Source organism: Nothoprocta perdicaria, unplaced genomic scaffold (assembly GCF_003342845.1).
Source record: "Nothoprocta perdicaria isolate Ctin4 unplaced genomic scaffold, notPer1 scaffold_41, whole genome shotgun sequence".
In the NCBI taxonomy this organism is placed as follows: Eukaryota; Metazoa; Chordata; class Aves; order Tinamiformes; family Tinamidae; genus Nothoprocta; species Nothoprocta perdicaria.
In genome coordinates, this window is record NW_020455655.1 from 1,073,715 (window position 1) to 1,099,678 (window position 25,964).

The 25,964-nt window shown below is 35.6% G+C and overlaps 1 protein-coding gene across 5 annotated transcripts in view; it reads left to right on the forward strand.

The window, feature by feature from the left end:
- NEDD4 (neural precursor cell expressed, developmentally down-regulated 4, E3 ubiquitin protein ligase) overlaps positions 1–25,964 on the forward strand; it is a 40,574-nt gene that overhangs the window by 11,133 nt on the left and 3,477 nt on the right. For 2 of the 5 annotated variants that reach the window (XM_026045724.1, XM_026045725.1), the window contains 22 exons: positions 8,860–8,910; positions 11,189–11,250; positions 13,047–13,149; positions 13,409–13,578; positions 14,306–14,423; positions 14,555–14,722; positions 15,992–16,057; positions 16,738–16,857; positions 17,837–18,043; positions 19,105–19,182; positions 19,420–19,474; positions 19,565–19,623; positions 20,511–20,576; positions 20,670–20,899; positions 21,491–21,612; positions 21,698–21,768; positions 22,981–23,076; positions 23,334–23,407; positions 23,546–23,606; positions 24,226–24,285; positions 24,384–24,491; positions 25,080–25,176. In XM_026045724.1, coding sequence (XP_025901509.1) covers positions 11,204–11,250; positions 13,047–13,149; positions 13,409–13,578; positions 14,306–14,423; positions 14,555–14,722; positions 15,992–16,057; positions 16,738–16,857; positions 17,837–18,043; positions 19,105–19,182; positions 19,420–19,474; positions 19,565–19,623; positions 20,511–20,576; positions 20,670–20,899; positions 21,491–21,612; positions 21,698–21,768; positions 22,981–23,076; positions 23,334–23,407; positions 23,546–23,606; positions 24,226–24,285; positions 24,384–24,491; positions 25,080–25,176 — 2,176 coding nt within the window. In that variant the 5' untranslated portion in view covers positions 8,860–8,910; positions 11,189–11,203. Of the gene's footprint in view, positions 1–2,915; positions 2,929–8,859; positions 8,911–11,188; positions 11,251–13,046; positions 13,150–13,408; positions 13,579–14,305; positions 14,424–14,554; positions 14,723–15,991; positions 16,058–16,737; positions 16,858–17,836; positions 18,044–19,104; positions 19,183–19,419; positions 19,475–19,564; positions 19,624–20,510; positions 20,577–20,669; positions 20,900–21,490; positions 21,613–21,697; positions 21,769–22,980; positions 23,077–23,333; positions 23,408–23,545; positions 23,607–24,225; positions 24,286–24,383; positions 24,492–25,079; positions 25,177–25,964 lie in introns of all 5 variants that reach the window. The other 3 variants (XM_026045722.1, XM_026045720.1, XM_026045723.1) reach the window with 3 other exon arrangements.

Genomic DNA, 25,964 nt, shown 5'->3' on the forward strand with positions numbered 1-25,964 from the left:
TGTGAGGGAAGAGAGAGAAGGGGACAGGAGCTGCGGCTCCTCTCCAGCCACCTCTGCCTGTTAGTGTGGGGATTGAGGCAGATGAAGCCAAATAATAAATTAAAATATGGGCAGTACAAGGCAAATGAAAAACTGTCATTTCTTTTTGCCTTTTGCTATGGTAACCTCAGCACCTAATAATTTTCGTATTGTTCCATATTGTGTATCTTGAAGGATCATCTTACTGAGCTGTCTGGTTCCCCTCACTATGTAGGATATCCGTTTAGTCAAAGAGAAGTGACGAGCTGTGTTTCTGAAGAGTTATGATACCAACTACATTGGGCTTAAATCATAAGAACTTAGTTCTGAGGGAGATTCAATTTTTCATGGCTTMAGTGAAAATTGTAAAAGATTGTGGGGTTTTTTTTGTATGTTCTATTTTGTAGTTATTTCCACATAATATCCTTTATCTTTTACTCCCACCTGTGGGCCTGCTGTAAATATCTCTCACTGTAACTTCTCTTCCACTGTGTTTCCCCAAGCTTCTGATCTGATTTTTTTTTAATACTGAACTGAATCAGTTCAACTCATCAGCCCTTTTGTTCCACAAGCAGTGAAGCAGAATGCATTACTAGATCAGCAGACCAAAGCAAGAAGTCTCTTTTTTTTTGTGTTAATAATCTGATTATTGTAATAGAAATTTTGGTATATGTTATAAAGTAAAACTTGCTTCCAAGGAAAAAGAGGAAAAAGCTTGCAGACTTTCAGATATATGACTGTGATCATTAGTCTGTCTACTTACTCTTTTGGTTTTTATTATATGTTAAATAACACTTTGTGTTGAACAGAAACATGCCCTAGGAAATGTAATACAGAAATCAGTCCTTTTGGTTACTATATGGGGTAAGAAAAATCCTTGATGCAGTTACCAACACTTGCAGGTATTCTCCCAAGAATTGTCAAAAAGCTCAGCTATACAACTGTTGAAACCTGTGATGAATAATCTGTTAATAATAAACAGATCAGTAGATTCCTTCTTGCCTGAAGGAAGGGTAGATGGTAAGTAGCCTGCTGGTATTTTAAAACAACTAGAGGGGAGTGAAGGGAATTACAGGCTTGTGTAAGAGGCCAGTTTGGAAAAAGAATATATTGAATTTATAAAGAAGGAGTTTGACTGGGTAACTTCATTTTGTCTCACAGCTAACCAACAGCACATGATGATGGGTGATGTGATTAATATAGGGCACACTTAAATTTTCAAAAAATACTTGCCAAGAATTCTAGAGAAAGTTCCCCAAAATACTATCAAAGCCTAAGGGAGGAAATTGCATTCTTACGGATAACAACTGTTTAGAAGATAGGAAAGACAGCTGAGAATTAAATTGTCAGCTCTGAAATTGCAGAATATCTCATGGTAGCAAGCGCCTAGGCACTGGAACTGGAGCTTTGAAAGTTGTTGTTGGTGAATGCTGAATATCACACACAGAAGAGGAGTTACTGCCAGTGCATGTGCAGCAGCATMTTCAGTAGTGCTTGGAAATATTTTATGCCATGGTGATTGACTTGGTGAAAACATTAGCTTCAATCTTGTTGGCAGTTAAAAGGTAAATACAAGGTTAGGATTTATTAGAAAAGAAAAAAAGGAACAAAACTAGCCATTATGGACTGGTATAAATTCACATATCTGTGTGTGGTGCATATTTATGGACACMTAGTTTTAGACAGTATAATAGAGCTGGAAAAATGAAGTTGGGTGACAAGATTTGATGCATTTTAGGGCAGGGGCCACTAAGTAAACATAGGACTGTTTGGCTTAGGAAAAAAGAGTGCAGGATATAACACAAATTTATAAAACCTTTGTGGATGTGATGTGAAGGTAAACAAGGGATTAACTTTATCTTACAAAGCAAATACTAGATGACATCCAGTGAAACTGCTTGCCAAGGGAACTTCCTTCTTTCATTTGAGCGCATTGTTTTAAGTTAGTTTTGGTACAAAAAAAAAGGTCTATCAAATGATGATTTACTCTCTGCATGGATTTTAACCTCAGAATGAAGAAATCCCCAAACTCCRTTTTAGAAACTGGAGGATATATCAGGGAAGTGTAATTCTTTACTTGCCCTGTTTCTCTCCTTTCTTCCAAGATGTGCTCTTTGGCAGCGTCAGGGCCAGGATACAAGATGTCCAGAGCATGAGGCTTTTGTGTTATTTGGTGCTTGCCCAGCCCTTGCAGCAACCCAAGATCAGATGGTAGAAATGTTCTTTAAAGTTGCCACATCACCCTGGGCACCTGGGCTTCTGCTCTGCGCTCCAGCATGTGTTTTCTCATCTAGAAGTGGATGAATTTCACACATTGAGCAAGAGAGCAAAATTGCCTGGCATCTTTCAAGCGAGTCACTTGCTCACGACTGTTTTTACCCTTGTGTGAAGGGGACTGCCACGCATTTCTGCTAAGAGCTCTCCGTTTCAGCTGAACTTTCTTGCTCCCTCTCTCTGAGGAGCAGAACATGCTCAGTTGGGAGTGCAGCCAGCAAAATGTTTGTAGCTCATTTCAGTGTTAGTTTATGGATCTATAATTCAACAGCACATCACTGTTTTTCCATCATGGTAGCTTAAGGAAAATTGAAAGTCTGCAGATAAATACAGTAACTGTGTAAGACCTGGGCTTGTTTTCTGCTGTATCAAATGGCACCTAAGAAAACAGAATTTAAGGGTATCAGCATGTTCCTGTTGAAACTTTATGCAAACTTTAATTGAAGTCATTGGAGTTAGAGCATTTTAAAATGCAAATGTTGACAGTGCAGCTCCTCAGTAGGAGGAATCTGGGGAGAAACATGATATGTGAATTCTGTAGGGCCTGCGTGGCTTCTCTGGCAAACTGTAATTTATTTAATTATTTATTTTTCTTCCCCTCTCCTCCTGCCAGCATAAAGGAGAAATTCTTGTTCAGTAATGTGAAAGCAATAGGGCTTTTCAAAGAAAACGTTTTCTAGAATTTATGAACATTATTTATTCTGCAAAGGAGCTCCTACCTCAGCTAGTTGTATTTATTATTTTTATTTCTAATAAGTTTGCTTTGGGCTGAATACTTGGCTTGTAACGAATAAATCTATAGTGGCTAATGTTTGGTAAATAAACAACTAAAACTGATGTCTAATGTGAGAAGCATGGTGTAACTTTAGTAAGAAATGCCATAGAGCTTATCTAAAATAAATTGTTACACTGCTCTTGTCACAGAAGTAGTTGTGGGTGGATTATTTGTGTTGTAGCTGCAGTGTGTCATAGAGGTTGAGGCATCCAAGGTCAGGTCGCGCAGACCAGCTTAGGCCTGATGGGATTTATTAGCTCGAGCATTGCACAGCTGAAGGCAAACCAGTAAGTTCTGAGCCAGGTCATCTGTGGGCTATGTTTAGGACTGGTGTGGGCTTGGAGCTCAGAGAGGACACTATGTTTGGGGTGGGCTTCCCCTTAGGCCTGCAGGGGCTCAGTAAGGCAGAGTGCAGAGCTTGCAAAGCTGGGTCGCAGCTGAGGGAGGCCCTGAGCAATGCCGAGGTGCAGGTGATGGGACATCCTGAGTGAGGGTTAATTTTTTGAAGCAGCAATAGCTGAGAAGAGCAAGTTTAAGACTGCTTTTGAAAATAGACAACCTAGCTTGCAGTTAGATAGCGGTTAGGAGTCATGCAAGTCCTTCAGCATGGCCTACTGAAGCACTGGGTCCACAGAAATSTAGCGGGATGGGTCCATAGCTTGCACAGTCTGGGCCAGCTGGTTGAGGTTGTGCCTGGGCTGAGCTGTGTGTGGAGAGCTGTGGTGGAGCCTCCAGACATAACCCAGTTCTGCGYATCTGCATGGCATTGCATCGGAGCTGATAAACTTTCCAGGAGTGAAACCATGAGGCAGAGATGCTCCAGTTGCCAAATTACTCATGTTGATTTTTGATCTTATTTGTGTTCCCCCTTGCTCTGAATAATTTTGCAATGAAATTGCCTGTCTCGAGTCCTCTGGCTGAGCATTGTAGCCAGTGTGGTGAACGTCTGTCACRCCTGGTTTGTTCTCCATTTCTCATTCCAGGGAGAAGATTACATATGCAGTTTGAACATTTCATAGGGCTTACATTTTTGAACAAAYCAAATTTGATTAAGGTAAAATTGTATGTGGGATTGTGCAGGTGCACCCTGTGCATTTGTTTTTCATACTTCCATAGGAGTTGTAAGAGTAACCATAAAAACTCCTAATAATAGATGCAAAAATTGCATGKTTTTAATACCATTGTAAATAAGATTGTATAGTACCTAATAAGAATATGCAGTACCTGTTTTCTGAAACTTTTTTTTTTTTTTAAAAGAAAAACACTGGTGAGTTTATCACCAGAATTCCAACTTTGGGTTAATTCCAGACTTATTACAGAGTGTAGAATTCCTACTTTTTATATAATAGATCACTTGACACACCTGTTCATAAAACCAACAGAACTCRAATTCATGAAAAGCACTTGTGTTACTAATTTTTTCACTTGTTCTTTGTTTACATTTTGCTTAGGAATGCTTCTTCAGTAATAACAGATGGTGTTTTGTCTTCCTATGAGCCATATGAAAGTRAAAAGTCTTGTACACACACAAAAAAGTAAAATATTACCTTAAAGAAAAGCTTTCATATACACTTGTAAGCCCGAGTTCTCAAAGTTGCTAACATTAAGTGGATTAATGTAAGAATGTTATGATAAGATTACTGTAGGCTAAATATGAACTTTCAGGGAAGTTATCTATAAAATACTTGTTCTAAATAAGAAGCATAAGCTCTGAATAGAGGAAGAGCTGATATTTTTGCTCTGGTCCATATAGAGCAGCAGTTCTCTGAAAATATCACTTAGAAGTGAGTGAGAATTGGGATAAAATAACTTCAGTTTCGTTCCAAATGCTGCCTGTTAACCAGATGGCGATGCCAGGGCARGTTACGCTGGCTCCTTGCTCTGGCAGCAGTCAGCAGGGTGAGGGTYCTGCAGAACATCCCTTGCAAAACAACTATCTCCTTGACAGTAGGTGTTTTCTCTAGATTGAAATTGCCGAGAGATTCCCATATCTTGGCAGCTGTCAGCTGTGTCATTGCCAGTTTGATCACAGATGATGATTAAAAAAGAAGTGCCCACCTTTGATAGGCATCCACCTCTTCTCCCTTAAAATACAGGAAACTGGGACTGGAATGCATTCCATGGAGGAGGGTATGTATTACTTAGCATAACAGAGAAAACTGTTTTTTAGACTCTGTGAATTTGGAAAGAACTTGATGTGATAATTCACTTTTGCTTTTCTGACACTTTTATTTTCCTGTGATGAATAGCATATGCTGACAGTATTCTATGGAAGAAAAGAAGCTTGACTTCCTTGATTTAATGTTTGAGAGCCAAATAATATACCCAGTGCAGCATGAAAAGAAAAATACTTGAATTTGCTAGTGTAACTCATGAAAGGTGATTTTTTTCTTTTTTTTCTTTTTTTTTTTTTTTTCATTCTCATCAAGCTTGTAGCTAACATTGATGCTTGGGTGTTTAAGCAGGAAGAATGTTGGTTTTATAAGGAATCCATTGAGCTCTTGTTTTCTTAAGCAGCAATAGTCCAAATCACTGTTTATTTTCTTGATTTGAATTGATACTTTATATTCCCTCTAATAAAAGCTGTATGTTTTCTCATCTTCCCATACGACTGTAGGTTTCTTCATTCGAGAAGAATGAAGACCATATAACTAGCTGTCTGTTATATTAAGAAAAACCTGGGAATATACTTAGCTTGTACCTACTGTACTAAGACCAAAAAAATTACATAGTCACAAAAGTTGGTAAAGAAAATGTTGTTTTAACACCTTGAAGTTATACAAGAGGCTTTTCTAGTKGTGCTTTGAGGAATCTGGCAATTAAGAAAGGCGCTGAATTCAGTTAATTATCTTCTGTAAATTATGGGTAAGGTTTAAAGTGATGCACTTAAATGAGAGTATCTCAAGCATGTGGATTAGTAGTTTAAAATCTTTTTCCAATTTTTTTGTGGGAAATGCAAAAAAGTTTCAGTCTTAATTGTTACAGCTTAAGTCCAAATCCATCAAAGGGATGAGAACGAATTTTTGATTTCAGGTATGTCTGCGTACTTTTTTAAATGGCTTTCCCCACTGTGCGCTCGTTTTGGCCTTACACTAGTTCTTTAAGTGTGGTGCTTGCAGCAGCTGTCTCCCTCACATGTTTTTAATAACTTTCTATAGCCTAAACCGCGGGATCAGTCATGTAAAAGGCCTCTTTGTTGGCGTCCCGTGTCATTAATTGAGGTTTGTGCACTTGTGGCGAGCAGAARGGCCGGCGTCTCCGGCCGTCACCCAACGAGGAGCTGCACCCAGAGGGCCCCGCTTGTGTTTTCGGGAAAAGCTGGGCCCCGCTCTCGTGACGTGGGGCCCGGACGGCCCTGGCTCCCCCGGCGTTTAGTTGTTAGTGCACGGGGTGTCGCTGGGCGCTGCTTGGAGCCAGTTAGTCAGCTTGTCGCAGCGCGATGCTGGAGAGCRCGCCCGCCACCCCATCTGCCCGTTAGTAGTCCGGAGGCCAACAGAAATCTCCGCTGGGCAACCCGGCTTTCTGGCTGGAGGAGAAAGCACGGTTAAAGGTTGGTTATGGAGGCTGGCTCTGCTAAAAATAGCGGGAGAGACAGCAGGAATAATAAAGCAAACAGCAGGAGCCCGTGCGAAGACCCGCTGCAGCAAACACTATGTTCTGAGGTTTCTGTGGCGCGGCAGACTTTTGTCCCACATTCCGGTAATTTATCGGAAGGGCATGTTCCAGGGAGCAGTGCCAGCAGCACCGCAGATCCCGAGCCTTTTAACATCCCTCAGGGCTGGGACGGGCCGTTTTAAAAACAGTTTCGTAGGCAAAAATGATAGCTCTCTTTCTCCAGAAGCTTGTGGTCTTTAACGATACAGAATTTTCCTTTGGTAGTTCAGGGAAGCTTCAGGCAGTTTAGGTATGAAAGTTATTGTAGTGTTTCAGCCCAGTTTGTGAACTAAAAGTCGTTTTCTTCTCAAACCTAAACTCAAGGCATGCATATTTTTAAATTGACCTGTATGGTGTATCTTTAGATTTCCAGCACGTTGCCTCGTATGGTAAGCTCTGAAGTCTAGCTCCAAATTATGCTTTTTGGAGAGGTAAAAATTTCAGAGCTTTAAGGGAATGTTGTCCATCAGCTTGTCTGAATGGAAGGCAGTATCTAGTCTAGAGGTGCAAGTGGCAAACGTGAACAGCAGACCTGGCAAATAAGGGCACCTCAGTTAAAAGGAGGAAGAACTGCATGAAAAAATAGCCATATCCTTAAATTAGAGATGTTAAAATGGAGCGTGTGTCAATGAGACTGAGGGAATGAGTAGAACTGAAAGGGAGGTTTATTACCCTGAAGCTTTGGGCCTGAGATGCAGACCCTGGTAATGGCAGCATTTCTGGAAGGAGGTCAGCAGAACCTTCAGGTGTTGAGTGTGAGCCAGTGTTTGTGGTGCACTAAAGGGTTAGCAAAGAACAAGGTCCTGAATCTTTTGCTAGCTGGAAAAATCAGGAAGACTTGAAATCTGGGGGCTGCACATGCTCTCAAAGATTGGTGGTCTCTTTAATTCTTGTTATATTGTAGATTTCTGAAAAATGCGGTCAGTTCATCCGGTTCATCACCTCTTTAAAGTGTCGTGTCCTCTTGGTTTTAGCTATATTTCAATATATAATTGAAATATATTTTCATGCCTTTGTAAGGGCTTGTGAAGGCTTTTAAATAGTAAGTGAAATTGAAACAGCTCTGTGCATACTCCAGTAGTCCCACAAGAACTCAATAAATTATTTTGACGCTTGGCAGTGGCTATTGGCAAACACTGAAATTACCTTAGTTACCTAATATACACTGTTTAAAATCTTAATTTCTTTGGCAGGAAAGAATCAATGATAAAATTACACTGTACAGCATTACTGTGTGTTATCATCACTAGCCTGAAATGGGCTGGCTTGGAGGGAGCCAGGCTGCAAAGCGCCGCATTCGTCGTCTGCCGGGCGTGAAAGCATTTGCAAAGTGTAGCCGTCCTGCAGCGGGGCAGAACCTGTCAGGCTTCTTCGCTGCTAAAGCTAAACTTTGCAGAATGTAGGTCAATAGTATTTTCCAGCGGAGTAACTTACATTTTGGCGTATTTTCAGATGTCAGCAGGCAAGTTGGGGTGGGGAGTGCAGGGCTGCAGGATCTAGCGTGTCTGCTGCCAGACGTGGGACTGCCAGAATAACTGAAAATGCTGAARAATTGATCATAGAAGCAACTTGCTCTTTGCTTGGTCTTACTTTTCATGATAGCTATACTGCTTTCAGCATTTCAAAATTTTTAATATAAGTCTGTTAGCTGTCTTATGGGTGTTGTCAGTCTCTTAATAGCAAGGTCTGTAAACATTATTCAGATTAACTTGGAATTGTTTAATTACTTAAGCATATACCCAGATAATTATTTTACTTGAACAGCTCAGAAATAATTTTTTGCCCTTTAAAACATTATTTCCATCAGAGATTCTGAGGATCTTAGTCCTAACACTCAACAAGTCTTTTGTTTGTTTATCACRAATTTGTATAATGAAGAAAAAAAAAAAAGGAGAGAGAGAGAGGGGGTTGGTCAAATGCCCCTTTTTAAATTTTGAGGGAAGCATAATTTTCAAAGATTGAGTATTGTGTTCATCAGCTTGGTCTGGTCACAACAGGTTTTATTGTCTTTAATTTAGTGTGTCTTCAAACTGTTAAAAAGCATTACTGTTTTATTAGGGTTCAGAACAACATTTTTAAAACCCTTTGCAACTTTAAATGTCTGTTCATTATACTTTTTCTTGCCTTTTTTTCTCTAGACTCGAGATGATTTTCTTGGGCAAGTGGATATTCCTCTTCATCAGCTACCGGTTTGTGTATATTTATATACACTGTTTTTTAAGACTCTGTTTTATATAAAACTGTTTTTTAAGACTCTGGAAAGTAAAAGTGGTTTTGTATACAACTGCATTACAGTCACCTAAGGACATGGACCATATTCAGATAAGCTTTAAATTCTCCTGCTCTTGTTTTTAGTGCTGCTGTTTCTCAAAAATAATGTAGTTTATTTTGCCTTTAGATATTACTTTCTACTGATAGAACTGAGTCCTGGAGTGCTTTTAGTTTCTTCAGGAATAAAAAAAACAATATTTGAAATAGTATCAAAGATAAAGAGATTGTAAATATAGTTCTTAACATATTCTTTTTTGGAAGTCATTTACTTATTTAACATATTCAACCAAGTTTACTTTCAATATCCCTTATTCCCATAAACTAATACAGAAAACTCTTAAGAGGGGAAATGAAACCAATATTGCAATGTACTTTTTCTTAGTTTTGCTGTTCTACTCATTCTACATGGCATTTTGCTAATTTTAAAGGAATATCACCAAGAATATTAARTAAGCTGCTGCTTTTCTCTTCTTTTTTTTTGAGCTCGCAAAACGTTAGAMAATATTCACAGACCTATCAGCAACTATTTTAAGTGTAGGAAAGCAACTGTGGCCAAACCTTTGCAAGAGCAATTGTTCTGCTGTTTCATCCTGAGCTGATGTGTAGCTCAGGAGTGATTGCCTTGCTTTACATTTCCCCTGGAAGTGGGATGTGGGGTTTGGGATGTCACCATCGCTCCCCTTCCTTGCGCAGGTAGCGTCGCCAGCCTGGGCGAAACGCTCCTTGTGCAGAGCCAGCTTGGGTCAGCATCTCGTTTTGCTGCATTGTGCAAACACAACCTGCTCATAACTGAAAAGAGAAAATGTGAAAAATGATAAATCATCTGTGAAGTAAGACAGCTTATGAAGATATATTTTATGGTTCCAAAAATTATTGGTCCAAGTTTGATCTAGTATAACCTACTTCATTTTATGTTTTGCTTTTTCYTTAACAGCATCTATGCTGTTAGAGTTTGTGCATTGAGAGTTTTATATATGTTTTATAAATGTAAAACCTAATTTTGCAGGTACTTGAATTTGATATATATGTTACTATTACAGCACTGAACATCTGCATTTTAATTCAGTGAAGACTGAACATTTCCCCTTGAGTGTAATATCTTTTAATTGCATTGATAAGGATTAAAATGAAAAGCTGGAAATAAATACATTTTCCTTTCTGAAATGTAGTGCAACACAATAAATTTTAGTTGACTTAATTTTCTGTTTGGTGATGACTTAGGACATTATTATAAAAAGGCCTAATAGTTCCAAATAAAATTGTAGAATTTTTAATAAGTAAGACTTCCTGCAGGTACTGGCATATTTGTTTCTTTTAAATCAGAAATCTTGGCACATAATAGACATTATTGAAAATCATATTATGAAATTAGCTCGGCCTTCAAAGGATAGTTTCCTGTAATGTTGCTTTTAATTAATGGTCCTACAAATACATTGAATACATTTTTTTCCCTCATACTATGCACTGTCTTTGTATTAAGACAGATCCTTAGTTTACAAACAGAAGGAAAGAAAAATCTTTTTTTCATGAAAAACTTTTGATAATCATCTACAAATGTTCCTAAATACAGTATTGTTTAAAAAAAAATAAATTCTCTGAGAATTGCAGAACAGACATCAGGTGCAAAATATATATGTTAACAGCAAAGTAGGTTTCTTTCTCCTTCACATATATTTGAAGAATTCTTTTGCCACTTTTCTGTAATTGTCYCTGGGATGAATATTTATAAATGATTTGTATTTACCTCTGTCTTTCTCTGTGCAAAAGACGTATTTTTTGTCTGTTTTCTGAAAGTATATTTAAAAAAGTACTGAGGGAGGAAAGAGCTGTGATAAAATTCTTAACATGAAGACAGAGAAACTGTCTTTCTTATTTCTTYTTAGCCTGATTCGAGGCTAAGGAGTCATCTGTTATGTGCTTTAGAAATTGTACTGTATAAAATGAAAGGTAACTTTTTTTTTCCCTTAGACCTGGAAATTGCCTTTTCTCTGTAACTAAAACTGATGTCTTATTGCTATTACTGTGCACAAACCTGTAATTCAGATTTTTAAAGTATTCTGTAAACTTCAAAGAAAATGGATTTCAAAGAAAGCTGAACTAAACTTTCTGTTAATTTTTTTAAATGCAAATGTTTGATGGTATGGACTTTTCTGTAGGGGGAGAAAATAAACAACAAAAAAAATTGTTTTTTTCCAGACAGAAAATCCCAGTATGGAGAGACCATATACATTTAAGGATTTTGTTCTTCATCCCAGAAGGTTAGTAAATACCATGCAAAAATTCTGTCTGTCATAGCTAGACAGTAATACTATGCAAGTACTACTACTTTTTATTTTTGTCTTAATTTTTTTTGTTTTCATCAAAGGAGTTTAAGTTTCAGTGGAATAAGATAGCAGCAGTTCTATTAAAAGGTCAGCATTTGTTTATATACTTGAAGATTATTCATTGAGAGCAAACAATTTTATCCATCCAAGACACAATTCCTATGGCCTCATCTGATGAATTTACTCTTTACTCAATAGTGAAATTGGTGACCAATGTGTGTTATGCCATACTTGATTTACTCCCTTTCAGCTTCATGCTGTATTCTGCCTTCTTTCAGAAGATGTCTGTCTGTCTTTGCCTGTTTCACATAAGCAGTTTCATTTGACATTTATTATAAACATAACAAAACTGAAATTTAAAAAASTGCATATGTTTAAGAGGTCTGTATTAAGGGGGAGAAAAGAATTTTAAAAGACRTGTAAAAGACTTTGACACTGATACTAATATTACATTTTTATTTCCATATTTAAAACACAGCTTCGTAACATCTGAGTGATACTTTTTAATACTTTTTTTCTAGAAACAAAATACATAAATTCATATCAGCTCTTTCCAGAGAATGTTTTCTAATTTGGAGAAAACAGCAGAAGATAAGGAGTCTATAGCTCTTTCTCTGCCAAATGGTAGAAATGTATTCTTGGTTTCCAGTTATTATCAGATTAAATGTATTAGTAGATATTAATGACTGTCAAATATATATATTTTTTTCCTTTCTCTCTCCCCCCTCTCTCAAATTCAACATTTGTTATCCTTGAAATGAATGATAAAACCTTTTTTTTAATCTCTACCTTCAATTGCTGTTTATGTAGACAAGGATCTGATCTCATAGCTGCTTTCACCTGAATTTGGCAGTGCTTTATAGTGAGAGATACTGCTACGGATTCAGGCAGTCTTTAGTTGAAGCTTTTTAATAGCTTCTAAATGTCATTTGGATTCTTTATTGTTATTAATGCCTGTAGACTTGCTTGYAATGGAATATTAAGACTAAAAGTATTAGTTTCTTAGTAACTCAACTCTGCGGGTGAAAATAGTGCTTAATAGGCCGTCTGCACACAATCCAATTCTCCKTATAATTATAAAGTTTAAATTGTCACTGTTCTTCTCTTCACGCTGTATTTTTACACATTGGATACTAGGAAGGTTGTCAGGAGAGCCAAAAGGAAAGAAAAGTTCCAGTTAAGTAAAGTAATATCCAATCATGTGTCTGAAAATACAGTCCCACTATAGAAATTCTTCAATTAAAACTGTCAAAGGTCAAGATTAATGTTGAGAAATTTCAGAATAACATATATGATGAGTCTTTATATATTTTTTAAAACGTTGCTGTCTGTTTTAGTCGGGMTGTGGATCTTTTTCTAAGCTAATTAGGATTTTTAATAGTGTCAAGATTTTTGTGGTGTTAACAGGAAAAATAAAGAGGTCTCTTCTGATCTCATGCTTTTGAGGGTTTGCTGCTGTTTATCGATACAACCAATCAAGATCCCTAACTGAGTCCTTAGGTCTGTTTTGCACTTATTAAAAAATTTCAAGTTTATTGTGAAGACACTTGGTCTTGAAAGTATAAAGCTCAAGGTCTCACAGTATATTTTAATAATGACATTTGTTAGCTTGTAATATCTTCTCTAAATGTTTCAGATAAAACTGTGCTTCTAGAGTGAATTGCTGGTTTAACCAGAAATACCRTCTTTCACATGTGCTTGGTAACAGCATTTTATTTTCTCTTCTGCAGCCATAAATCAAGAGTTAAAGGCCACCTTAGATTAAAAATGACCTACTTACCTAAGAACAATGGGTCTGAAGAAGAAACCACAGAACAGGCTGAAGAATTGGAGGTGAGAAAAGATGCCCGGTCTTCTTTTTTTTTTTCCCACCAAATCTGTTAAAATTTGTATGTAATTTTTTGGGCTTTAGAACTACTTTAGAAATATCATTTCTCTGTATTTTTACTGCTTTTTAGTATGGCTAAACCCTGCCAGACAGACACTGACACTTTGTTATTGTTAGCATTTCATTTTTTTCCCACTTAATAGGAATATTTTACACTTTTTCAACCTTGGTAACTTGAACTAAATTTAATATTATATTTCTTAGCCTGGATGGATTATACTGGACCAACCAGATGCTGCTAGTCAGCCACAACAGCAGCAACAGGAATCTCCTCCACTGCCTCCAGGCTGGGAAGAACGGCAAGATATCCTTGGCAGGACCTACTATGTCAATCACGAGTTCAGAAGGACACAGTGGAAAAGACCAACTGCACAGTAAGTCTTTTGGCCTGTAAATTCAGGTGTTACATTAATTGCCTCCTCACTCTAAGTGAAATGTAGAAAGTAAACTGGTTGCTATTTGGTAGCAGAGCTTTCCCCGTTTTAATGTTCACTCTTAATGGTCACTGACTCTGGTCAGTTTAACTGCACAGTCCTTTGTGTTCTCTAGCACATGCATCTAAAAGATGTATGTTCTAATGAAAACGAGTTCCAGAAGTAAGAGCTGACAATTATAGTAATGGAAAGATTTTCTTTTTTCCTCCAGTTCAAAAACTGGTTCCTCCTTCCTGACAGTGATTGCATGAAATTATCTATCTTACTATATTTTGGCTTTTGTTCTTTAGGATTTGAGTTGCAAAAACTCTGAAACTCTGGTTCTTTCATTTCACTTACACTTCCTGTTGTTACGGACGGTCTGACTACTGGCAAAATAATAGTTTAATATTCTTCTGGCAAAATAATAGTTTAATATTCTTCTGGCAAAATAATAGTTTAATATTCTTCTGGCAAAATAATATTTTAATAATATTAATAATAGGTTTATTAAATTGAACTATTATTAAAGTTTTTGTAGTTAGCCTAGCTTATCCGTTGCTGTTGAAAGGTAGCTACTGCTGTCAACTTTTCATGTATGTATGTATCTATCTATAGATAGGTATCTATCTATATATATATATATACACACATACTTTTTTCTTTTTCTTTTTTCTTTTTTTAATAGGGACAATGTAGCTGTTGCAGATATTGGTAATATTCAGTTGGAGGCCCAACATGCGTTCACCCATCGGCGACAGATATCAGAGGATACAGAAAATCTAGACAACAGAGATTCCCCTGAGGTAAGAACAGTATTTGAAATGTTTCTGGAATGAAGGAATAAAASAAGTTTGTCTCTATTATAAATTCTTTTATCTATTTGTAACTTGACAATAATTTTTAAAATATATATTTCACTGTTTTCTTTTTAAAGAGCTGGGAAATTATAACAGAAGATGAGGCAACGATGTACAGTAATCAGAACCTTCAAATACCTCTCCCACAGAGCAACTGTGATATACAGGCTCATCTTGCAGAAGAACTGAATACCAGGCTTAGTACTTCTGGAAGTTCAGCTACTGGCCAGTCAACAGCCTACACTGTAAATTATYTTTCCTAAGTTTCTAATATATGGAGACATTTAGAATATTTTACCCAAAATGTTACTGCTGTTAGTTGCATTTTAGCTGTGTTAATAATTTCATTTCAAATGAAGAAAATTTAAGAATTTCCCTCCAAGCAGACATTTTATTCTTCCCAACTTGGCTTTTATAGCAAAGAAATTTTTCCCTGAGACTAAAACAGATTTGCRTTGACTATTTTTTGATCAATAGATATGTACTGTATGACACTGTATGAACGTAGTGATGAAAAAGTACAGCTGAAGGAAAAGTCTATGATTATCCTGAAAGTATATTTATTTCTAAAGGATTAATACTGTATAGTTATTTTCTTTCCGTGCAGACAAGGTCTGAGAGAACTCATTTTTCCAATGTGAATAAAGTTTAGATAGGGATGAGGTTTTGTCATTGGGCTAAGCAAACCTAATGACTCCATAGCACTGCAAGAAGGGGTCTCACCCATGTAATTCCCCAGTCTTTTATCAGCTATGACACTTGTCTGACCTCAGCTTGCTAACCCAGCAGAAAGCTATGAACTCCCCCCACCCTCTGCTTTCTGCTGATCTAGCCAGTTGAAACAGCAGCCTGGTTGTCTTTGCCAGTGTGACAAATGCCATTTTGGCAAAGGGGAAGCAGCAGGAGTGCACAGCCAGCAGTGAGGCTTCTCCTTCTGGTGCAGCAGGCAGCTAAGTAAGCTCAGCTGTCTTGTGAAACCCAGCTTTCACAAACAACCTTGTTACCTGATATATATCTTGAGAAATCCACTCTCCATTGAGGAAAGCCTTTGCAGAGAAATAAGGTGACCCAGACCATCTAATCCTGGTATTTAAATCAAGTTTTTAATTTTTTTGATGCTGAGAATGTCATTCCAAATGTGAGTTGAAAATACATTGTTTTTGTTTGTAAGACTGTAAATAGTCATCTCCAGTGTTGCTGGAACTAAGTGGCAGTAACAAGACTTCACTCACCTTGGTCTGTCACTGTTCTTCAAAATCCCATGGCCAGTRGCCTACATATTACCCTATTTTAAAGTTGTTATAGACACACTGAGCCCATGCTTGATTTTTCTAGATGTGTTAAAACAGTATTTTCCCAAAGGTTGCATTACGTGGACATTGCAAACCAAAATAGTACTTTGTTCAAGATGAAAAAAGTAGTAGTTTCAAGTGTGGTGATCATTACTGAGTGTTTGGTACCTGACTCAAAGCTGCAATTCTAACTAACGTGGCGTTCCCTTTCACTGCTTCAAGAACCATTCCAGCAGAAGAGGGAGTCTGCAAACATACAGAGTTGAGGAACAGCCTGCACTTCCAGTGGTATGTCATTTTCCAAAAAACATAAGCTGATGTAGCACAGAAGTTTAAAAATTTTCTTCATGTAGAACTTACTTTTGACTGTGGATTGAGTGCTGACATTYAAATGAGTTTTGGCCTTCTGCTTCTGGCAGCTGTCCTGACAAAATTGCAGTTATACWAGTCTAGCAAGATTGGAGCTCAGTAGTGAAGCTTTCATCTTTCAGCTTGATGTTTTTGGTTTAACATTAGCTTAATGGGTATAGCCTGCTGAAAGAAGTAATCTTCCCATGAAGATGTGAACTTTATTTTTAAATTCTGCTTGCTTTACAGTTAAAAGCTGTTCTTCCATCCTTACGTTATGTTCCCATAGTGACATTGCAAATTTATGAGTTTATAGCCAGAAGTTGTAGGCTGGCTCAGCCATCTTGGTCCAGATATATTAAAAAAACATTTTTAATCCTTTTAGACAAGGAACTTGAATTCAAAACAAACAAACAAAAAGCTATCACTTCATGCTGATTAGTATAGATTTAAATACTGCTTTTCTATTTTATCCAGTATGTAAAGAAAAAAAAAAAATTAAACCATCTAAATTATCATCTGGTAAAATTTGACAGTGGAGAACCTTTCCTAAGTTGGTTTCATATTTTTCTTACCTTTTTTTTTTTTTTTCCCCCTTTTTTATTACAACTAATGTTTAGTTACTGCCTACTTCATCTGGATTACCTCCAGGCTGGGAAGAAAGACAAGATGAAAAAGGAAGGTCATATTATATAGATCACAATTCTAGAACTACTACTTGGATAAAGCCAGTTGTACAGGTACCGAACTTTGTTTTACTGTGTAATACCTATTACTGTTTCCAGTCATATGAAATTCTAAGTGCGACATACAATACAGTGATTTCTAGAAACTGGTTTGAAGTAAAATTTTGAAATTCCCAAACCAATAAAGAACTACATTAAGTATCTGGAAGAATTCAGATAGAGTTAGGAATAAGAATATTTATGGCAAGTTGCTCGAAGCTAAAAAWTTGATCCAACATTCAGTATAATCCGTAATCTAATTTCTGAATGAATAAGGGCTGTTCTCATCCTTTGTCTGTTCTTTGGATTTGTAAAATATAGTGGAATATAAACAATACTTGYCTAATTCAGTTTATCCAATCCTGGCCTTTAAAATATGTGTGTCATTTGACATGTCATCTCCTTCTAAGCTCATGATTTTTGTATACTGTCTCACAAATGAAAGTCTAAGATCCAGACCCAAATAGGTGTGTCACTACTATGTAAATTTGAAAGCATGAATCAAAGCCTGGTCTTCCAACCTGCAGTCAAATAGAAAACAAAAGCAGCAATTATAGACTTGAAGCTCTATTTCTTCTGTTGTCCTGGACTTGCTCCAAGTGTGCCTTAAAAATGCCCGCCTTTAAATTGAACACTGAATGTCATTAACTTTGTTTCAGTGGTTACATRCCTCCTTTCACAAATATTTTAAAATGTCATTTGACCATTAAAAACTGTATTTCAGCAAGAAAGCCCTTTGGAGTGTCATAGTTCTCTAAATAAAGTCTGAAAGACTTTATTTTATGTTAGTTTCTATAACATAATCAATGTTTATTAGTCAAAGTAGCTCAATTTAGATTAATTGAATCTGTGAACAGCTTTATGAAACTTTATGTGCTTTATGAAACTGCTATCAGCAATCAAAATTATACATTCCTTAACAGGAAAAAAAATGTGTGTGTGTGTGTATATATTTGCTTACTGGATTTTGGATTTTTTTTGTCTTTTGCCACAGATTGCAATGGAAGCAAGTCAATTGACAACTGCACCAAGTGTTTCTGTAGGACGGCAACCACAGGCAACAYCAAGTGATGCAACACAACAACCTTCTAAGCAGCAGCCTGAGATGGAACAAGGATTTCTCCCTAAAGGCTGGGAAGTCCGACATGCACCTAATGGGAGACCATTTTTTATTGACCACAATACTAAAACTACTACATGGGTAATGGAAAATTATTCTCATGTATTAAAATTCTAATAGATATAAAATCAGAATTTTGATGCGTTCAGCAACCTTCCATGGATTTCTTTAATACTAGGATTTCATTGCTTTTTTATTTCTTTAAAAAGTAAGCAAGAAAGAAGGGATATCTTCACATATAAATTATCATTTGTTATCAGCAAACAAGGCATTGCAAGTAACCTGTATRATTCTTGCTGTGTCATGTCTCTTAAGAAACATATGCAGTAAATCCAAGGCCGTTTAAAGTACTTATGGTGAGTAATAAGTATTATTATAAGTATTGTACACTGTACAATTCAATGTATTTCACATGTAAAAGTTTAGCTTGGAAAGAGGAAACACTGATGTATAAAGGAATCTGCAGATGTCAAAGATCTGTTATCATAACTGTAGAACTGCAATAACATATAAACATTAATAGAAATCAGTTTTGTCAACTTTSCTCCAGCAAGAAAACTAGTATCTTGAATTTGTCACATAGTACWGTATAGAATGCAAATTTTATGTGAATTCTTTCAAGAGCAGGCCAGGTGCAGCTGCAATATGGATGAGGGAGTTATACAGCTGTGCTTCCACTGAGTGACACTGCACACCATTAGGCAGTGCTAGAGGACTTCAGCATTTAAAGAGTAGGTCAGTATTGCTGTCAAGTGAAAGGGAAATAYAGAAAAACATTRATTAAAAATAAAAATTAATTTCCTCTAGACTGTGGAATGACATCACTTTAATTAAACATGTACACTTTGTTTGCCAGAAACCATGTGGAAAGCTTATTTGGCTCGGTTACACTAAAATCAACAGCCATGGGGTGTTGTTTGTTTTTGTTTTTACAATAAAGTGAAAAGTTTTCAATAACTTGGAACATGAGAAGATGACTGTAAACTACTGGAGGACTGAGCATCCCCAAGAGTCTGCCTGGCTAGGAATAGGTACCAATTATCTAGTTGGTACTTGGCATGTTCTTTACATAAGTGCTGGAAAGAGGACAGGTTTTTCAAATAATAATAATAATAATGTGCTGCTTTCTTTTCTTTTCAAAGGAAGATCCAAGATTGAAAATTCCTGCTCATCTGAGGAGAAAGACTTCCCTAGATCCAGTAGACCTAGGGCCATTACCAGTAAGTAATTACTTATTTTGCAGATGAAATAATAATATATAATAAATTAAATACTTAAGTTAGCATTCTCGAAACATTTGTATTAGAAAATGCAGTCTACTGCTTTTATACAGACAATATCCAACTTGGAATTCCAGTAGATGGGAAATAYATATTGCACAACTACAGATCACCTTGGGTTCTATGCAAACAGTATGGTTAAGAATTTGTATTTAAAGTGTATCTTCTTTTTTCTAGCCGGGATGGGAGGAGAGAACTCACACAGATGGAAGAATATTCTACATAAATCACAGTATGTACAATGTAGTATTCTCTCACTATTTGTCATTTCATTACAAAGCATTCCTTAAATGAGCAGAGCTAATGAGCATATATCTTTCAGATACAAAGAGAACACAATGGGAAGATCCACGACTGCAGAATGTTGCAATAACTGGACCAGTAAGCAACTTGATGCATTTTCTTCAGTAATTTTCTTAGTAGAATCATTTATCAGATTATTTTGTCTAGAAGTTGAAATTTCTAGGGTTTTTGAACAAGGCTTTTTTAGCTTTTTCGGAGATCTTTTAGAAGGCTTTTGTAGAAGTAGTTTTAAATGCCAGAAAGAACAATCAGTTCCCACAGTAATAAGAAAAAATTTCCTCATAGGTGAGGAGGAAGGGGCAATTTGAAGCGGGTAAGAAACTTCACTTGTTATCTGAACACCATAGTATCTAAAATAAAACTAGTCCAATTTGTGAAATAAGCCTGCAAAACATGAAAATTGGCTTTACAAAGAATAAAATTCATTTTCAAATTAAAAATAATTATGTAGTCTTGATACTTAAGCACAAAATTGTTGGGCCTAATTGCAAAGACGATACACATTATAATTATAGATGGGTTTTAGTGTTCAACTGATATCTGTGTTTATTAATAGCCCACATATGTAAACAACCTTCTCTCTCCATGGAAAATAGAGGTGTTTGTAGCCAGGGTTCTCATGATGCAGCAAGGAAAGAGGATTTATTATTATATAAGTCACCAAAGGCAATTTGGTCACTTTGACCTGGGTCAGTCACAGATTTTATTTGGTCGTGTCATAAAATAAAGTCCAGAATAAATTTTGTGCAACAGATGACAACAGATCTGTTGTTGCAAGACAGTAGTTTGGTCCAGATACTTTAAATTGTCTGTATGTTTGGAAATAGAAAGTATACCTTAGTACTTAGTAAAACAAATATTCATGTTTTCTCAGAGATAAAATGTATTGTTCATGTCTGATAAATCTAGACCAGTTCACATGAAACTAATTGTTAGTATCTCAAGTAATATTTTTTTTTCCAAAGGCTGTGCCTTACTCCAGAGACTATAAACGGAAGTATGAGTTCTTCAGAAAGAAATTGAAGAAACAGGTCAGTAGGTGTTTTTATCTGTTCATAGAATTTGCATACTCTGCAAATATGAAAGCTACTGACTCTTGTTCTCTGTTTTTTTATTATTTTCAGAGTGATATTCCAAACAGATTTGAAATGAAAATTCATCGCACAACAATCCTTGAAGATTCTTACAGAAGAATTATAGCTGTAAAGAGAGCAGATTTCCTTAAAGCAAGACTTTGGATTGAATTTGATGGAGAAAAAGGTTTAGACTATGGAGGAGTGGCCAGGGAATGGTTCTTCCTTCTCTCTAAAGAAATGTTTAATCCTTATTATGGATTATTTGAATATTCTGCTGCGTAAGTACACAGTTCTACAAGACACTAATGCCAGTTAGGAAAGGCAGATCAGTTGTATTTCTCATAAATACTTCTAAAATGCAGTTAATTTTTATTTATTTATTTGTCTTAAACTGTACAGATGAATTTGATAAYTGAAGTATTCTGTACCTTGACTAGTAAATAATGGAAATAATGTCTGTATTTTTTCAAATACTTTTTTTATATTCTTTTTCCTCAGTGGTTTGCCRTGTAACCTTTCTAGATAAGTATACACTTGCAACTATTAGGAGTATTGCAACCATATTGCTTGTAGAAAAAGGAAGCAGAGGACATAATGACTACTTTTAAACTAATAGCAGTTAAGCCTTTCTCTTTAGTATCTCTGTAGTTTGTAATGTTTCGAGACTATTTCAGCTAAGATAATAGATGCTTACATTGAATATTAACTATTATTAAATTAGTGATTAATTCTAATACATTTTTAACTAAATGAAAAATATCTGATCTACAGAGTGATGTCTTTCCCATCTTCAAATGTTAGATTTTTCATACAGTACAAAACATTATGTTTTTCTTTTTTTTCTTCCCCATACCCTACCCCACCTTCAGAGATAACTATACTCTGCAGATCAATCCAAACTCTGGACTGTGCAATGAAGATCATCTCTCTTATTTCAAGTTTATAGGTCGTGTAGCTGGAATGGCAGTTTACCACGGCAAACTTCTGGATGGTCAGTATTTAGTTTGCATAATACAACATTTAGATTAATGTTACACGTGCTTTGAAGTCACCTGATGTTTAATTTTTTTTTTAAGCCTTTTTTATTCGTCCTTTCTACAAGATGATGCTCCAAAAACCAATAACTCTCCATGATATGGAGTCTGTGGTATGTAGTTTGCTTTATTGCGTATTTTAAGATTTTGTATTCATGTTGGTTTTTTTTATTTTTTATTATGATTTTTTTCTCTATTTTTTTTCTTTTCTGTCCTGTAAAAAATAATGTTCTGTATTTCTCACTTATGGGATCTTTTTGTTTAGTATAGTACACCTGAATTTTCATGTCTTAAGGTTCATATAAGGAAGAATTATGCTCATTACATAAGACTCATTATGAGAAAAAAAAAATCTAACACCAGAGGGAAGACAAATACAGCATAGGGGACAGAGAAGAGTCCAAAATAGTGTTGTGACATCTTGCCAATATTTTGCTACACAAGAGATTTTTTTTGTTATGCTTGGGAAAGCTGGGTCCTTGGTTTCAACCATCTCTAAAGAGCTTTGTAGTTTTGTAAACAGCAGGCAGTGTTTATCCAATAAAGGATTATTCTAGATACTTTATTTTTTCTTTACTATCTTGAGATTGCAGTTTGACGCTGCAACATTGGATATTTGTTTTAGAAGAGATTAATAATAGTTTCTCCACTAGAAGAGATTGCTCCCTTTATGTGTCTGCCCATAGAATATAGCATCTTGAATCTAACTTGCATGGCTACCTGTTTGGCAAAAGACACAAGAAGGATCTGTTTTTGTTCCATTCTTAGTACCTTATACTTGAGGAGTGTGCCTATTTTTTTTTTTCTTTTTTGGGTATGTGTTTGGGTTTTGATTGTTTGTTTATTTATTTTGCTTTTATGAACCTCTTAAGGGAAAAGAGCAATACTGAAGAATCCAAAGTAACTGAAAGGAAGGAGAGAATCTCACTTTTAATTTATTTTTGGAAAATGTGAACTATATAATATGGAATTAAATATTTCCTATTTCACCTTTTATACGTTTTAAACTTTAAACTTCTTTTGTTAATACTTAATTGCTAGATGTTTTCCAATATATCTTCTTTTTAAAATCCCTGAAAAATAGTTATTCATTCTGCCTTCAGTAGTGAATGAAGTATGTTGTTTGCAGTTTCGACAAATAAATAAAATTGCTAGTGCAGTTCACCTAGAAAGCCCCAAAAGCTCTCATGTGGTTTTATGAGGTTCAGAAATGGTTGGTGGGTTGAGGGTTTTTGTTTGTTTTTGTTTCTTCATTGTTTTTCCCCGTATSTATTTCAGATAAGTCTCCTGTATTCCTTCACTGAACTTGCAATTTTCACTTTTAGGATAGTGAATATTACAATTCTCTGAGATGGATTCTTGAAAATGATCCAGCAGAACTGGACCTCAGGTTCATAGTTGATGAAGAGCTCTTTGGACAGGTTAGTATCTTTCTTTACATAAAGCAGAATATAAAAAACCTGAAACAAGACACTTTTCCTGGAAAATTGACTATTTTATCTATTTAGAAATAAGAAAAAGAGCATCATCTTTCAGAGTCATGGTGGTTAGTTTGTTCAGATCCTTACTTTAGCTGACACATAGCTATTCATTGTTTTGTTAACTTGGCCATGATGTGAGAAGTGACTTGGAAATAAGCTGAGCTTTAAAATGACTCACTTCTTTATATCACATTTAGACCCATCAACATGAACTGAAAAGCGGTGGATCAGAAATAGTTGTCACCAACAAGAATAAGAGAGACTACATTCAGTAAGTAGAATGCTGCTTTGTGSAAATTAAATAACTGGATATTCTCCCTAAAAATAGGGGCTATATGTTATTTGCTGTATTTGTGTAAAAATTGGTTGCATCTTAAATGTGCTTTTTCTCTCTTTTTTTTTCTTACAGTCTTGTAATTCAGTGGAGATTTGTGAGCAGAGTACAGAAACAAATGGCAGCCTTTAAAGAGGTATAGTTTTAAATAAGACRTTTTTCTGAGAGTTTGCTCTGTGTAACCTTAAGGTTTTTTTTTTTTTGAGCACAGAATTCTAGACTCACAAGTTCTGTTGTTAAAGGTAAAGAAAAGAAAATAAAAAAACAACAGTACAGTGGCAAAGTTCATGGTGTCAACTTGAGTTATCTCAGATTTTAAAAAAAAGCTATAACAATATTTCTTGATACTTTTTCACTAAGATGTTTAATTCATTTTGGAAAGTTTACTTGTTTCTTAGTTTTAGGCAGCTTTAATTGTAATGCTAATTATTTAATCAGTTCTATAGAACTGAAAATGAAATCAAACAGATAGGATTAGGTAAAATTAGGTACTGTGTAAATGGTGTATAATATTCAGTGGAGTGCAATAAATAAACATGCAAGATCAGGTCAGAATAAGAAATACAGAGCCAACTTGTATGTAATGGAGCCCGAGGATCTTTATTTCATGTATTGTTATATCTCTTGTTTCTGAAAACATGCAAATATAATTGTAAATAAAAATGCTCAAATATTGTTTGCTTGTTTTTAATTGTTGTAAAAARATGGATTGTGAATAATGTCTGTTTGTTATTTTTTTCCCCTCATCTTTTTAGGGCTTTTTTGAGTTGATACCACAGGATCTGATTAAAATATTTGATGAAAATGAACTAGAGGTCAGTGTATTATGAAAAAAAAAAAAAACAAATCAAGTTGAAACTTAATGCTACTGACTTAAACTTTTTTTTTTTTTTTTTTGTATCTTTTAATGTAGCTATTAATGTGTGGACTGGGAGATGTGGATGTAGCTGACTGGAAACTACATACAAAATATAAAAATGGCTACAACATAAACCATCAAGTAATACAGTGGTTCTGGAAGGTATCTCAAAGTTCTAATCTTTTAAGTAAGAAAATTGGTTCAAAAGTTGATGGTTTTCAGCTGAACTAGTTTATCATGTGATTCATTGATAGTTAGGTAAATAATTGGCTCTTCAAAATTTTAAGAAAAACAGTAAGAAAACCGAGGGTAAGATATATAGTAAGAATGTAATACACAGCTGATGGTTTCAAAAAAAGCTGTATGTCTAACTGAGGTTAAAAATACTTTTATGTAGCTCTTCCTGGCACAGTTACACTAAAGAGGTGCTAAACTCTTCTGTTTAATAAATTACAGGAATTTGGCTGCTAGTTCATAACATCAAGAAACTTCAAAGAAAGTAGGGGGCAAATTTTCAAGGGAAGTATTTTAACAGCCTGCTAAGCCAGACCATATTCTTGTTACAGTGCAATAAAAAAATACTGACTTCATAGCTTTTAGCAATAGGCAGAAAAGTAGACTGCATGTGTCATAACAAGTATAAGACATAAAAATTTTGCAATAAAATCATGCTACTTAAGTCTGCTAACTTAAAACCTTTGCTTAAAATCCTTAAACTGAATCTTTAATTCTAATTATTATCATATGCAGGCAGTCTTAATGATGGACTCAGAAAAGAGAATAAGATTACTTCAGTTTGTTACTGGCACATCACGTGTCCCTATGAACGGGTTTGCTGAGCTGTATGGTGAGTATTTAGGACTGTGTTCACAATATATAGATTGACAAAGTTATGTTAACAAATGTTGAAAGTATCATGATATTTGACTAAGCATAGGCACGTTATTTCTCAGTTTCTGTTTTAAAAAAAATTTATATCGGCAGTTACAAATGTTAGAGCTGGTATATAGTTGCAGTTAAAGAAGCAAAGTTAGAGAAGAATCTCACATGTATTTCCACTTTTCTGTAGCTAGTTCATTTTAATTCTTTTTTTTTTTTTTCCACAAGTCTTTAAATGATAGGACTGTGCTGATGAAGGTAGGGTTTCAGGTACCTAAAGCATTGCAACAATCTTCATGTAATATCTGACTGAACTTGAAGAACATTCTGTTATTTAAGATTCTCAAGAATTCCCTGCTTCTCTCTGCTCACAAGCTGCAGTTGTGTGGGTACCATTGTTTGTAGGGCTGCACTCTACACCAGATCACTGAAATCATCTAAGTTAAAAGCAATGCCAAAAGAAAAGCAGGAAACCTACAATGCAGAGGTTGAAACAAGCACAGGGCAGTGGGAACAGATTCTAATACGAAAACCACGGTGCTAAGGCTGTGGTTTGTGTTCTCAGCTGCTTTTGACTATTATGTTTTTTGCAGGACTACTTTATGTTTATTAAGGCTAAAGATGCTATACAAGTGACTGAACAGCTTAACTCTCCTTCTTTGTAAACAAGATGTTAACTTTTTTATAAACCTCTGAATAAATACAGCACAGTGGGTCCTCRTTTCTTCCTCTCTTCATTGTTACTTTGATTTTTAT